Below are 14,488 nucleotides of genomic sequence, written 5' to 3' on the forward strand. Positions count from 1 at the left end.
TATTCCAAGTATTGCTCTAAATTTTTTTTTTTTTTTTTTTTTTTTTTTTTTTTTGCAAGATTTAAATGGTAAGGACAAGAAAAAGTACAACCCCCGTGTGACAATTGAACATTGGACTTGTCCCATGGCGCGAGAATGTTTCTTGTCCATTTGAAAAACTGGGCAAGGAGTGGGTTGGAGCGATTGAACGGGGTGCACAAGTGAAACACACCATATGCCTTTTGTGCACCTGCCTAAGCGCGCTTGTTCTTGTTCACAAGTGAACCATGTGCAGTTTATGCACCCGACTAAGCGCACCTGTGTCATTCGCAGTAGGGTGGAGAGGGGAAAAGTACCAAAACGGAAAAGCGCCAAGATCATCTCATGTTTCTTCGTGAATAAGAATTCTCCCCATGCGTTGATCTTTAGAAGAGGAAAAACAAATAAATCCCGATGGCGCTATAGCCAAAAGTGGGAATGTACAAGGGGAAAAAAACACACGCACACAAGTGAGTAACCGGGGAACAGTGCAATCTCGCCCCCTTGAACGGATTTAGCTCGGCATTGCGAAATATTGCAAAGTTGGGTTAGTCGCAGGAGGAGCTTCCCTTAGTTATCCCCAGCGGAAGGGTTAACAAGTCGACCTTCTGATCTGTGTGTAAGCAGCCCCGCGTAAAGGTCCCTAAGTGTGTATTCATCCACGCGTAAACTTCCCCATGAGCGTTTCGCGTAGTGCATGCACCCACTTTTCACACAGCACGCTGAAAAAGCCGTATGCCCCTTCAGTAGTACTACTTTGTATCATTATTTTTATTTTATTTCGATTTTTTTTTTTTTTTTTTGTGTGCACATTTTGGAAAAAATATGTATGCCACATATCTTGGCCTTTTAAATGGTTCATCGTATAACCAACCATTTCAGATAAACAATTTTATTCATGCGTTTTCCGTTCAGCTTGGCAACAGTGATGGTCTTGGCCGAAAGGGGTGTGCAGAGAAAGTGGAAAAAGGGAACCAACAAGGGGCTGAAGTGCGTAGCAAAAAATGCGCAAAAATTCCCCCGCGGGATAATCGAACTGTGACATTCCTGCTACGAAGAATGTGCTGAGGGAAATAGGGGAAAAAAAAAAAAAAACACACACACACACAGTGATGACATACGACCACTAATAAACACATGTAAAATTCTTTAAAAAATGAATTTTTAAAATGTATTTTTTTTTATTCTTCAATCCTCAAATTTAAGCACACACACACGTGTGTAAAGCGCGTCACTTAAATTTTGTCATAATCCTCCGTTTAACAACTCCAAATAGGGTATTTCCCATTTTATAAGAAATAGCGTTGGAGCCATTTCTGGACAGTTGTCCCTTCTAATTTGTTAAGAGAATGCAAAGGGGCTCCCCCAAAAGAGCATTTCCCCTTGTGTGTAATGTTTTCCAACTTTTTATTTTCCGAAGTGTCTGCTATGTTGCGTTATGCCAGGTTTTTTTTTTTTTTTTTTTTTTTTTTTTTTTGCGTTGCGAAAATAGCTGTAACTGTTAAGGTGAAAATGCACATTTTGCTAAGGCGTAATAAAGGATATTAAAAATTTTTAAAGGCTAAATGTTTTTAAATTAAAAGGGTTAAAAAGTTTTTAAATTAAAAAGGTTAAAAGTTTTAAATTAAGTAGCTAGCCGTCTATCACTTATATGGACATCAATTAACCAATTAGACAGCTTAATGCCAAGTGGTCTATCCACTGAGTGGTCAAATAATTAACAAATTAACGGGTTTGTGAATTATCGGGCGAGCTCCGCAACTGCAGGGCCCTTTGGACGAGCTTTGTCCGCCCCCTGCGAAATGCGTAAATCGGGGAAGTGTGTGCCTGGTGTAATTCGCCCTGAGGAAACACCCACCCTCATCGCGCTCCTCCAGCGTTGTACATATTCACGCCGACGTCCGTTCACATATATCGGTTGACGCGCGTGTAATCGCATGTACGTACCTTCTTTTTTCCATTCCTAAGAATAAAGAAAAAAATCCCCTTATAAGTATCCCCCCTTCAAAGAGAAAACAATTCCCTGTAGACGTAATATCCCCTGTGGCCACTTTCACACATGCCTCCCTTCACTCGATGAAGAATGACAAAAGTGGACAACATGCCGGGGACACGAAGACATTCAACACGTGCTTCGATAACGTAGATTTAAACTGGGCCTCTTTAAGAAACAAAAGGTTGAACGATGGGCCAGGTTTCTCCTTCTTCTATGAGTACGCGCATGACCGGTCGATATTGTCTCTTTCGTTGGACGAGAGTGGTAGGAAGCGCATCGGTGCAGCGGTGTAACGGCGTAACGGTGTATCCGTGTAACGCCTCACTGCTGACATATGATTCGCTAATTCTCGGGAATAGCGCCGCGAATGATGCAGCCCTCGCTTGTCCACCTCTAATGAACGTAATCGGCCCACACGTCCACCTTTCTCCGCAGGCACCCACATGGCCACGGGCAGTGCAGACCACTCCATCCGCATACACAACCTGAAAAACCTGTCCACCACGAAAGAACTATACCATAAAAAGTGCGGACATTACGATTGGGTGAATGAGGTGTTCTTTACCAAAAGAAATGAAGTACTTTCGGGGGGTCTCGATGGAAAGATATGTCTGTGGAATACGAGCTACTCATGCAAACCTCCAAAAGTGAATAAAATTATGAACAATTCAGAATATGTTGAACAGGAAAAAAAAGTCCGCAAAGTTAATTTTAAAGCTTCTACCAATGTAACGACATGCAAAGAAATGTATGCACACCACTCCACCATTAGTGACATGAAGTTTGATAAAAAAAACGAAAAATGTATAACGAGCAGTTACGATAAAACGTTAAAACTTTTCGATATCAAGAAGTTTCAACAGCTAGCCATTTATGAAGGAAGCCACACACATCCCATAACGAAATTTTTATGGTTAAAGGATAAAATAATATCCGCAGATAAAAGCGGAAGTGTGTGCGTCTTCGATGTGGGAAGTTGTCAGGAAATTCTCCAGGCGAAAAATACACACACTGGAAATGTAGGCGCTTTGAGTTATTTTTATCTGTACAGAAATGGTGACTCTAATTTTGTGAACAAACCTCAGGATGGTAAAAAAAAGGGAAATGGCGCAGAATTGGAAACAGCCATTTTAACGGGTGAAGATCATTTGAAGCAGAACAGCCGTATGAAGCAATCCACCAAGAAAGATGCCACTCAAGTCACAAAAGCGGTTAATGTAGTCGAAAAAAATAATGACCACTTAAACGTAAATAATGATAAAATCCCTTTAATAATAACAGGAGGACAAAACGATGGAATAATAAAAATTAGAGACTTTCGAATTTTTCACAAATACATTAGCTGCAAAAAGTTGCACACAGCTAGCATTAATTCTATCGTAACGTATAATGTTAACAATAGGACGTATATCATTACCTGTTCCGCTGATGGGTACTGCTACCAATTCGAGATCCAAAGCATTTGCTCTTCAAATATGAACAATTATTTGAAGAAAATTGCCGTTAAGGAACCTATTCTTTGTGCGAGGTACATTGGGAACCACCTCCTCTTGGTTGGCTCAGCTTTTGGAAATTTATTCCTCCTAAATTTTGCTGACGGTTCAGAGAGTCACTTAACTTTGGGACAAAAAAAAAATTTGGCTGCTGTTACGGAGGGGCCTCACGGGTTAAGTGCCCTAGATGGAAGGGACAATGGGCAAGTCGCGTTGACATCAGAGGGCGCCAACCCGAGCAAGGACATCTTGTGGGCCTTTGGCGCCTGCAGGAAGGGCGGCATTAACTGCATAGAATGCATTTTTGTATACGACGAAAAAAAGGCGTGTGCAAATGAATTCGAAATTTGCAGCATCGTGACGGGGGGAGACGACGGGTTGCCTTGCTTGCTGTCCATCCCCAATTCGTACGTTTAGTGTGGGGAGCAAAGCTGTGCAGGGCGTGATTACCATGTGAAGGTCTACGCAGCACTGTGAATTGATACACATTGCTGTGCGGGAAAGCAAACACACAGTCGTACTTTTAAAAAAAAGAAAGGAGGAGGGGGTGCTCACTCTTTGCAGGTGAGACGGAGAGACACCGCTACGACTTGGGGACCCTATTGAACTGGTAGAAATATCTCTGCAACTTCTCGGTCTCCTCCTGCCTTACGTGAAACAGGTTGGTCAGCTTGGGCACGCTGAACGTATCACGCTGTATATTCTTCCCGTTGATGGGTTTATAAAAATTGTTTAAACATAAAAAGAGAGAAGGGGGAGGATCATAATTTTTTATCGAAGGCAGTAAATTCGTATTTCTGTAAATTTCGTAAACATGAGAATTTGTTACAGAGAATCTTTTAAACATTGGAGTGATCTTTTCGATTTGCTTTTTCATTTTATCTGCAAAATGGTTTAGCTGTCCTTCCTTTTGAGCATTCTCCGTTTGGTGGTTTCTTCCCTTCTGCAGCACTTTGTTCATATATTCTGTGGAGTCCATCAGTGTGTATTCGTTTTCGAGAAGCAGCGCGAGGAAATTCTCCATCTCTTTGGCGACTTCGCGTGGGGGGGGGTGGTAAAAGCTGCCTACCTTATTCCCGTTGGGAATTTCACCGGGCCTCACCTTTTGACAGTCCCCCTCGATAAATTCAAATCGCGTGAGGGAATTATCCAATGGGAACTCATAACCTTGTAGGCCATTCTTTTTGTCAATTATGCAGGAGTGCCCTTTCCCCCTGTTGGGTATATCCGAGGAGACATTTTGCAAAAGAACATATTCACGGGAAAGTGGATTACTTTTCAAAGCTTGTTCATTTATGTATGAAACAAAATAAAAGAACAAATTAAACGATCGGAAGATGAGCATATTAATTAAATTGTTCATGTCTATATTGTAGCTTATTTGCTTACACATGGAATGGCTATCATTACAAAGGCAATCTTTTTTCTGTGGAGAGTTATTAACATTGTGACGTATGAGTATCCTTTGCTTGAACAAATTACGCAAAAGATTAAACAAAATGGAGGAGCTACTTATTTTCGTTTCTTCCTGTCGCTGTATATTTTGTAAAATATTTTTATGTAACTCCGTTTTTATGTGTTCATCATCCGTTACAAATCTTCTGAGAGATAAAACGGAAGGTTTATATTTTTGCAGAAAGTGAGAATAGCGCATTAATTTGTCTTTTCCATTTAGGACATTTTGAATGTACACATAACTGATGTTATGTTTTTTTAAAATGATCCCCACCTCATCATAATTTTCCACACTGTTATTGCTGCTGCTTCTCTGTTGCACATATCTGTTCATTTTTAGAAGAGCCTTTTTAATTAAACTTACATTTTCCAAGTCGTGTTTTATAAAAATTAGATCACCTGTATTTAAGCTCAAGTCAATTTCGTAATCGGTGGTGTATCCCCATGCTTTTCCGTAAAAGTAGTTCAGCACTTCTTCTTCCTCCTCCGGGGTATGGGCTTGGTCAAACTTGGGTTCCCTCCTATGATCATCTCCATTTTGTCCCCTCCTAGTAATGTTACTTTTGTGGAAATTTTTTATAAACAAGCTTTTGTTTAACTTCTCGTCGTCTCTTAGGTGCTTCACTCTTCTTATTTCATTAAATAGGAGTATGCAGACCGGGGACCCGACTACGAATGCTTTAAAGAGGAACGAGGAGTTGGCCATGTTTAGCCGTCAAGTTGTAGCCGATTAGCTCACTGATTTTTGACTGGTTAACCAGTTGTTTTTTCGGGCGATGGGGCAAAACAGGGAAATCCCATCAACACAGGGGAGACACTCCATCCTAAAATTGGTGCTTTTCTTAACCGTTTTTGTCACAAAAAGGGGATTGTACACCTGTGGGGCGATAAAATGTGTTTCCTTTCTGTGATTGACGGAGGGGCTAGCACAGAATTTTTTTTTTTTTTTTTTTTTTTTTTTCCATTTTGGCAAAAGGAGCAACGTGGCGCAACTGCGAAACGATGAAACGGAGGATGCACCTTTTTTCGCGGTGCAATCGATGGGGATAACCCACTGTGCAACGTCCCGTCACAGTTCCCACGAGCGGGATTTTTACGATGCCCTGAAAATTCCGGCATTATGCATCACCCTTCAGCAGTGGTGACTGGAGAACGGAATTATTCACGTTTATCCCTTGGCACGTGATAGAATCCTCCCCACCTTGTGTAGGTACTCTCCGAACATCCACTTGTGAGGAATAAAACATACACTGGGGAGAGCGCCTCTTATAAACAACGCTGACCGACCCTTCCGCATCACGCTTGGCCCCTTCCAAGCTGTGACCAAAGCAACAGTTACAACTTATGTAACCATTAAATATATCAACAACATATCTTAATAGAAAGTTGGAGGAACTGACGTTGAAGTGGGGTGTAAAGAAAAAAATAAATACACTCGTTGTACCTTTCCTTATAATCAATTATAAAATGTTCGAAAATAAAAATATATACGGGGAAAAATGGCTGTTATATAAAATATATATATATTAATGTGCACGTATGCGATGTCTAGGTTTACGTGGATAAAAGGCGATAAAAATGGTATACAGGTGTGGCAAAAAAAAATATTAGAAATGAAAAAAAAATCTGAAAAATGGTAAAATTCTACTCTTTAAAGAAAATTGTTACATCAAGTCCGAGCTCATAAAAAAAAAAAAATTCAGGGGAACTGTTAAAAGGCTCCGCGCGTACATGTATAACATTTTATTCATTTTTTTTTTTTTTTTTTTTTTGTTAAAAAAAAAAATAAGAATAACGACGGGATGGGTAATAATGTGGTAACCTTACGTGAAAGTAAAAGCACACACACACAACACACACTTGCAATCACAATGGAAAAAAAAATTAGTTTTGCACGATATGTGTCCTCTCTCTCTGTTGTTAAACCGATTGGCCAAAGCTGCTTCCATTATCATTCAAACCGGTTGTCGAGTGAAGCAAGTAAAAATGGCGAAAATGGATGATACGGTAAGTCATAACAGGGTGGTAATAAAAAATGTTGTCGTGCAGTCGGATGTGCCAAAAAAATAAAATATATATATGTGTGGCTTCTTTTGTGCATGGGTCCTAGCGCGTTCGGATAGGGCCAATAACGAACAATATACACAACAGCGCTATTAGGACGGAGGCTTCAAAGGCGTTATAAATTAAAAGCGTTTCTCTGTGTGTGTGTGCCTGATTATCCTATACTCCTTTCTGCTTTATTTTGATGCTGGATCTTCTGGAGTAGCTGGGGCTGGTTCAGCGGGAGGAGGAGTAGCATCACCGCCCTTTCCACCTCCAATGGCGAATGGGTGTCTTCCGTTTCCGGCATTATAAAAGACTAATCCGGCACCTCCTAAGAGCACTGCTGATACAAGACCTAGGGCTGAAGCAAGAACGGTTGTTGCCAGTTTATATTTGGATTTCTTCTTCGTTACATTTATGAGTTCCTCTTCCTTTCTAACCATTTCGCCTATCAACTCGTGCACATCAATGAGAGGCTCTGGGGCTTCTGCAAGGGGTGAGGGAAAAGTTGGTCAGGGTGGTTGCAACGATTCATAGCGAGAGATCCACGCACAGAGGAATAAGCACAATGATCACAGAAGGAAGCTGTTCGTTTTTCCCACAAAACGAACCATACACACACACATACACTTCCGCGAAACGCCCCCTCTCCATGCGAACCAACGCGCAATCCATATTTCACATTAAATTAACACACGGGTAGGTATGCACGCACAAAGGGGAATTTTGTCATATGAAAACTTACTGCTCTTGGGGGTCTTTTTCTTGGGGGGGTGAGGTGTATGATTATTTATATTATTTCCGAACGCATTGTCACAAAGGATGGCACAAAAAAGGAGAAAAACGGCTACTAAGATCTTCATTTTGAATCAAACAGCAAGTTGTTACAATGGGGACGTAATGGCCGATGGGTTGAAAGCACGTTTGTGTGTATAAATATTTACACGTATGTATGTTTGTACGTATGTACGTTTGTGCGTATGTGTGTTCGTGTATCTGCGGGGAGCGCTTCGAAGTTAAGCGAATGAAGTTTGCTTCACTGTTCACCGATGGTATGACGTGAAATTAAAGTTTAAAGACTAAAGGTGTGTTAACACAGGGGTAACTGAGTTGAATTAAAATTCTCAAGTGTTCTTCTTCCTTATGCGAATGAGTTTTATCTGCACAAATCAGTCCTTACACGCGTGCGCCTGCGGGATGTACATTCATGTAAACGCAATGTATGGCCGTGCGTATGTATATGCGATAATTCCTCGCGCGATTAAATTAAGCGTGAGCATATGTTATGTTTTACAGCACGACAAGGCACATACATATATATATATATAAACGCGTGAGCAAAGAACGGGCAGCTAATCAAAAGTGCTCAGAAAGAAGAAGCATATATATGTATATCATGCGTGCACGTAAATATATGCTTACTTGAATGTACGGTTTAAAGCATTAAAACTTGGCGTAATTTTTTTAAATAAAAAATAAAATCTAGTAAAAATTATGGTTTACAGGCTGAAGAATTGTTTTTCCTATCACATTCTTTTTTAAACTGTTATGGAAATGTACACTGTACAGTGAGGTATACATAACTTTGGTTTTTGCTTTTTAAGTGAAAAGCATTGTAAAAAAAAATTTAAACATTATATTTTTTAATAATTTTATGGTAATGTCAATGTAAATATTGTTTGTGCTATTGCATTAAAGAAAAAAAATTTTTAATTTAATTTTTTTGTTTTTTTATATTGCTATATAGCCCCCCCCGTAAAAAAAAAAAAAAAAAAAAAAGAAACGGAATAAGGAACGTTAACCCCAAGTAAATTCAAACAAAGCTGCGCGCCTTTACTAGATGCATGCAAATGGCTGGCGAAAGAGCTAGTATTATATATTTATTATATATTATTATTTACTCACTTTCACATTTGCCACTCACGTGCCACAAATGCCAAAAATTATTTCGTCACGGATTTGCCAAGTTTAACACTTTTTCGCGAATTAGCACACAGCAATGTCTCACTCATATACGCAGAGCTCAGCTCATCGTGCTGAACAAAACCCGTGAGCGTAAATAGCACATTAGCGCGGCGCGCACATCAGTACAGCACATTTATGTACATATGTACGTACACGCCATAATGCAAACGTGGGTCATAAATGCTTAACACTTTGTTCGCAGAATATTCGCTCAATGCGTAAAAGTGAAAAAGGAGGCAATGATGAGTACGCTTTACAGTATATTTTATATATACGTCATTAGCAGGTACATATTTTATACGTATATATTATATATGTACTAACACGCGCTAATATGTGAACAGCTGCGAGTACGTAATGGCACATTCGACATATGTGCTTGCGCGCACAAATCCAACCCCCACCCGGCGTGCCAGCAAAGCCACTTAAAAGAAATGCCGCTTGAGGAGCGTGTGTTTCTTTTTTTTTTTTTTTTTTTTTTTTTTTTCACCTTCGTAAAAGAAGTTAATGGTTTTGCATTCGCGCGAGTATATTTAATCCTTCAGAGAGGCGAATGAAAAGAGAAAAGAAGAGAAAAAAAAAAAAAATTCAATGAGAAAAAGTACCTTCCCTGGTGTACATATATATACGTAAATATGTGAATCATATAAGTACCATATATGTGCGTACATAATTTGTACGTACCTATTTGCGCCCGCGGCAGGCAGTATATAGCCATTTGGCATTGGCGTATATTCTGGCTTTCTCCCTCCTCCGTACTTGAACAAAAGAAAAAAATAGAGAGGGCCCCCCCCCCAGAATTAAAGAAACCTTAGGTGTACGTACTCCCGGTTAACATGAAAATAAGGCAAAACCCTCATTTCTGATCATATCACTTTGTGGGTGCAGGAAGTGTATACATAAATATGTTACATATATGTATAAGTGTACATATTTGCGTTCCTCCCACTTGTATATGTTTTTCGCAATTGTTACAATCCTGTGAATGGCGTGAACGTTCGCACAGGTACACGTATACACGTCCATATTACATATGTAGGAATAACCTGTACAAAAGGTGACAAACATAAGGGAGATGAGACCGTTCAAACGAGAGGTTGGCATTCAGTTGTGCCACGCACACTCACCCATCAGCACGTTTGGTATGTACGATTTATCCTTCACACGCACTGAGGAAAAGAAAAATCCTGAGGAGCGTGAACAAATGGAGCAGTTGCTAATCCGCACATACGTACGATGATATATGTATAGTGCGCTTTTTTGTTCTTCTTCCCTCTGTAATGTATAGTGTATAATGTACGCAGTTTTTGCGCTAACTTATAAAATGGCATATGGGAAAAAAAAAAAAAAAAAATTGTTTTCGTTAAGGAGAAGGTTTTAAAGGTGCTACCCTCTTTGTACATATGTACAAAAACACACCCCGTAATGTGTACAAAGGGGACTTTAAAAAATCCCCCGTGTAAACAAGACGAAGTAATCGTTGATCGCATCGCCGTGCGCATTATTCCAAAGGAGGAAATTTTTCCAAGGAAAGGCACTGTTATATAGGAGGAATGTCCACAAGAATAGGGTTAAGAAAATGCCGTTGACAATTTAAAAATGTCATTATGAAGTATAACTAGTTGGTCATGCTGTTCACTTTTCATGTGTGTTGCTATATATGATCGCTGTCAAAGGAGGAAAAAAAAAAGCATTTGGGGGAATTTTCTTTCCAAAAGGTGGCTCCAATGAAAAGAAGAAAGAACGAATCATGAGTAGACCGACGTCGCTCAACTTTGGTAAGAAAAAATGGGTAAAATTTAACCTGGTGAAAATTGAATAAAATAAAGGCAGTTCCGCGTGAATGAAAAATGTAACATCCACTTTTGTAGTTTTAAAAAAACTTAAGTGCAGTGTATCAAAACTAAGAAAAGTGACTGCGCAAAGGCGTATAATCTTTTAAACTTGGGCATATGCAACCTGTGTTCTACATATGTGGACGCACACCTGTTTTTTTTTTCCCCCTCGTGTCAAACTTGTAATTAATTCATGCGGCTTTTTCCATAGTTGGGAAAGGATAGAGCAAAAAGGTAACCCTACGCGGTGAACAAATTTTTATAGAGAAACGGTTCCTACATAATGCAAAAAAGTTAAGTGAAAAGGAAAAAAAAACAGCAATTTTTTAAATATAGCTGCATGTAATCTCCTGGCATGGTGACATATAAAAATATTCTACCAGTCCTCTTTTGTCAATTTTTACATGAGTTAGGCACCCACCCGGTCATGTATTTTTTTTTATTTATTTATTTTTTTTTTTTTTTTGCTTGTTCCCTCTAAGTTTTCCCTTTTGTTTAATTCTTTTTTCCCCCATCTCGAAGCAGTCGGCGTGAGAATATGTTCCCCTGCGTGGGCAAAAAAAGGATACGTACAAGTATATCGTCCAGATAGCCGCAATTGTAAACATGTGCAGCAGCGTCGTGTGATTGGGTCCCTTCCCCCCCGCACGGCGATACAGAAGCGATCAAGGAAACCGAGAGAGGAGCAGCCCCAAACGGAATAAGTACCTATCCGAGGGGGACTCGTTCGCGGGGCTCCAAAACGTGAACAGCCCGTTCGTACAAAAACTTCGGCCGTGACCACGCAGGAAATGTATAAAAGTTACCTAATAAAGAAGCAAACAAAACAGTGACAAGTGAAAGTTGCATGAAAGAGGGAAACATGAAGGAACTCATAGAGAGCGTACTCCAGCTGGTCGACCCAGATGAAGAAACGGAAGCCTACTTGCGAGGAAGGATAAACGACGAAAAGCACATAATTCAGAAAAAGGGGATAGATTATTTGTACGACTTGGTCTCTACCTTTTCGGATAAAAAAATAAAGAAGAGCACCGTTGTAGATATTTTTAACAAATATATGAAAAGAGAAAATGGAGTAGGAACTGATAAGAACAAAAATGCGGATGGTCAGAAACTCGCCGAAATAGTGAACTTAAAGGAATACTGGAAAAAAAATGATGTGGTAGGATATTATGATCCGTTCTTAGGCATACAGGAAAAACAAATTAATTACAATACGAGCATCCCTATCAGTGAAAGCATAAGAATAAGTAAAGAAAAAGAAAAAGAAAGACAGAAACAACTAAACTTGTTTAAAGAATGGGTAAAAAATAAAATTAAAATTCCATCCCCTGTACGGGTGCACAATTTGTTACACTGTTCTGATTTAAGTAAAAACAAAACGAAAATTGAAAAAATGTATGACATCCGAATTGATAATTTTACCCTAAGCATTGGACAAAGGAGTTTACTAACAGATACGACTCTAAAAATAAATGTCATGAATAAATATGGACTGATAGGAAAAAATGGAATAGGGAAAAGTACCCTCTTGGCGAAGCTAGCAAGATACGAAATTGAAGAAATTAAAAAAGATATATCCATAGCGTGTATTGAACAGGATTTATTTCTTGAAGATGTGACCGTGCTGGAGTGTGTTCTTATGGTTGACAAACTAAGACATGATCTGTTGAAAGAATTGGAACAACTGGAATTAAAAAAGAGCAAGTCGGCCCTCGGTGGGGGGTGTCCAAACGGAGAAACTAAGCAGGGGGACGGAAAGCAGAAATGCAAAGAGGATGAAGTGGACGGCGAGGACGAAAAAGACATCGACATGAAGATTCTAAACATTTATGAAAAACTGAACAGCATTAACTACTTAGAAGCGGAAAAGGAAGCCAGCAAAATTTTATGTGGGTTAGGTTTTGACTCAAATTTGCAAAAGAAAAAAGTCAACTCCCTCAGCGGAGGCATGAGAATGAGACTCTGTCTAAGCCGCATTCTCTTCAGCAACAATGATATAATATTGCTAGATGAGCCGACGAACCATCTGGATATATACACCATACAATTTTTAATAGATTATATAAAAAAATTAAATAAGACGTGCATTATTGTATCCCATGATAGAGATTTTCTAAATGAAGTTTGCACGGATATTATTCATTTTCATCAGAAGCAGTTAACTTATTATTCTGGAAATTATGACCAGTTTGAAAAAACTAGAGTAGAACATCTACTGCAACAACAGAGAGAACATGATTCCATCGAAATGAAGAAAAAACACGTGCAGAAATTTATAGACAGATTTAGGTGCAACTCAAAAAGAGCAGCTCTCGTCCAAAGCAGAATAAAACTTTTAAATAAATTACCTGTAGTAAATTTAGAAAAAGAAGAAACTCCATTCAGCTTTTCCTTTTTGGAACCTTTTTACACATCCAACGTGCTCATACGGCTTAAGAATATTTCCTTTAAAAATGAAATGTTTAAAAATTTACAAATAAAAAAGAACGCAAATATTATTATAGCAGATACTGTGGAAGACACGAACGGGAAAATTAACGGGAAGTCACACAACGGCACCAACGGGGAAGATGGAAATACAGCACGTCATGATGATTATCAGTTTAGACATGAATTTTTATTTAAAAATGCTACCTTCGAAGTAGACATGGACTCCAGAATTGCCATATGTGGGGTTAATGGAAGTGGAAAAACGACATTAATTAAAATTATTTTAAACCTAATAGACACTTTCGAGGGGGAGTTACATGTGAGCAATAAGGCCAATATCGGTTACTACTCCCAGTATCATGTAGACAGCTTAAATCCCATCTTTAACTCCATTCAGCAGCTGCAGTACAATTATTCCCACAAAAATATAAAAGAAGAAGAAGCTATAAAATACTTCAACAAATTTAACATTCCAACGAACGTTTTATACGAACCAATTTATGTCCTTTCTGGGGGTCAGAAAAGCAAATTGGCACTAGCCATTTTGGCTTATAAAAATCCAAATATATTAATTCTTGATGAACCGTCCAATCACCTGGACATTGAATCCGTCCAAGCTTTAATTGTGGCCTTAAATCTTTACAAGGGAGGACTCATTATTATTAGTCACGACACATATTTGATAAAACATGTAGCAGATGAAATATATCACATAAACAACCTCACCAAGGAGTTGATTAAAATTGACTATGACTTCGATAAATATGCCAAGTTGCTCCTGGAAAATAAGATATAGTGTATTTGTTTAAGTTTTTTTTATCTCGCCCATTTTCGGCAATACGCATGGTTGTACATGTTATAATGTGCAATGTGCGTATGGGCATATGTCACCAAACTGATCACCACCCTTCGCATTTTGTTCTTTCCTTTTTTATCAAAATAAACACTGTAATTAACAATTTAAACGAAATTATCAAATTAGTCTCAGGGTGAGGCAAAAGTAATACGGAAAAAAAATAAAACACGCAGAAATTTTTATGCAGGTTGAAAATAAGACACAAGGAAAACAAGTCCACATTTAAATATGTGCATCCGTGCGAATGTATTTCATACGTAAATGTGTCACTACGGTGAAAAAAAGCCAGTACAACTTTAAAATTTTACGCGAATTAGGGAGAAGCGGAGCAAAATTGGTAAACCACCGGAGGATCAATTTTTGCCGCTTAATAAAAACGTGAAAAAGTAAA

General features: G+C 38.8%; 4 protein-coding genes across 4 annotated transcripts; 2 read left to right on the forward strand and 2 right to left on the reverse strand.

Annotated features, from left to right (window-relative positions):
- Nucleotides 1-2,089: 2,089 nt before the first annotated feature.
- On the forward strand, nucleotides 2,090-3,924 carry PCOAH_00025300 (WD domain G-beta repeat domain containing protein; the record flags this gene model as incomplete). Its single annotated transcript, XM_020059335.1, has 2 exons — nucleotides 2,090-2,278; nucleotides 2,450-3,924. 2 exons carry the CDS (start codon nucleotides 2,095-2,097, stop codon nucleotides 3,922-3,924), a joined length of 1,659 nt encoding a protein of 552 aa, XP_019914865.1.
- Nucleotides 3,925-4,090: 166 nt separating this feature from the next.
- Nucleotides 4,091-5,668, reverse strand: PCOAH_00025310 (Uncharacterized protein; the record flags this gene model as incomplete). Its single annotated transcript, XM_020059336.1, has 1 exon — nucleotides 4,091-5,668. The coding sequence occupies one exon, from the start codon at nucleotides 5,666-5,668 to the stop codon at nucleotides 4,091-4,093; it is 1,578 nt and encodes a 525-aa protein (XP_019914997.1).
- Nucleotides 5,669-7,202: 1,534 nt separating this feature from the next.
- Nucleotides 7,203-7,871, reverse strand: PCOAH_00025320 (Circumsporozoite-related antigen; the record flags this gene model as incomplete). The annotated part of the gene is made up of 2 exons (XM_020059337.1): nucleotides 7,203-7,495; nucleotides 7,754-7,871. The coding sequence occupies 2 exons, from the start codon at nucleotides 7,869-7,871 to the stop codon at nucleotides 7,203-7,205; spliced, it is 411 nt and encodes a 136-aa protein (XP_019915074.1).
- A 3,799-nt stretch (nucleotides 7,872-11,670) lies between these two features.
- PCOAH_00025330 (ABC transporter) lies at nucleotides 11,671-14,037 on the forward strand (the record flags this gene model as incomplete). Its single annotated transcript, XM_020059338.1, has 1 exon — nucleotides 11,671-14,037. One exon carries the CDS (start codon nucleotides 11,671-11,673, stop codon nucleotides 14,035-14,037), a length of 2,367 nt encoding a protein of 788 aa, XP_019914729.1.
- Between the last annotated feature and the right edge of the window lie 451 nt (nucleotides 14,038-14,488).

This window comes from Plasmodium coatneyi, chromosome 9 (genome assembly GCF_001680005.1).
Source record: "Plasmodium coatneyi strain Hackeri chromosome 9, complete sequence".
NCBI lineage: Eukaryota > Apicomplexa > Aconoidasida > Haemosporida > Plasmodiidae > Plasmodium > Plasmodium coatneyi.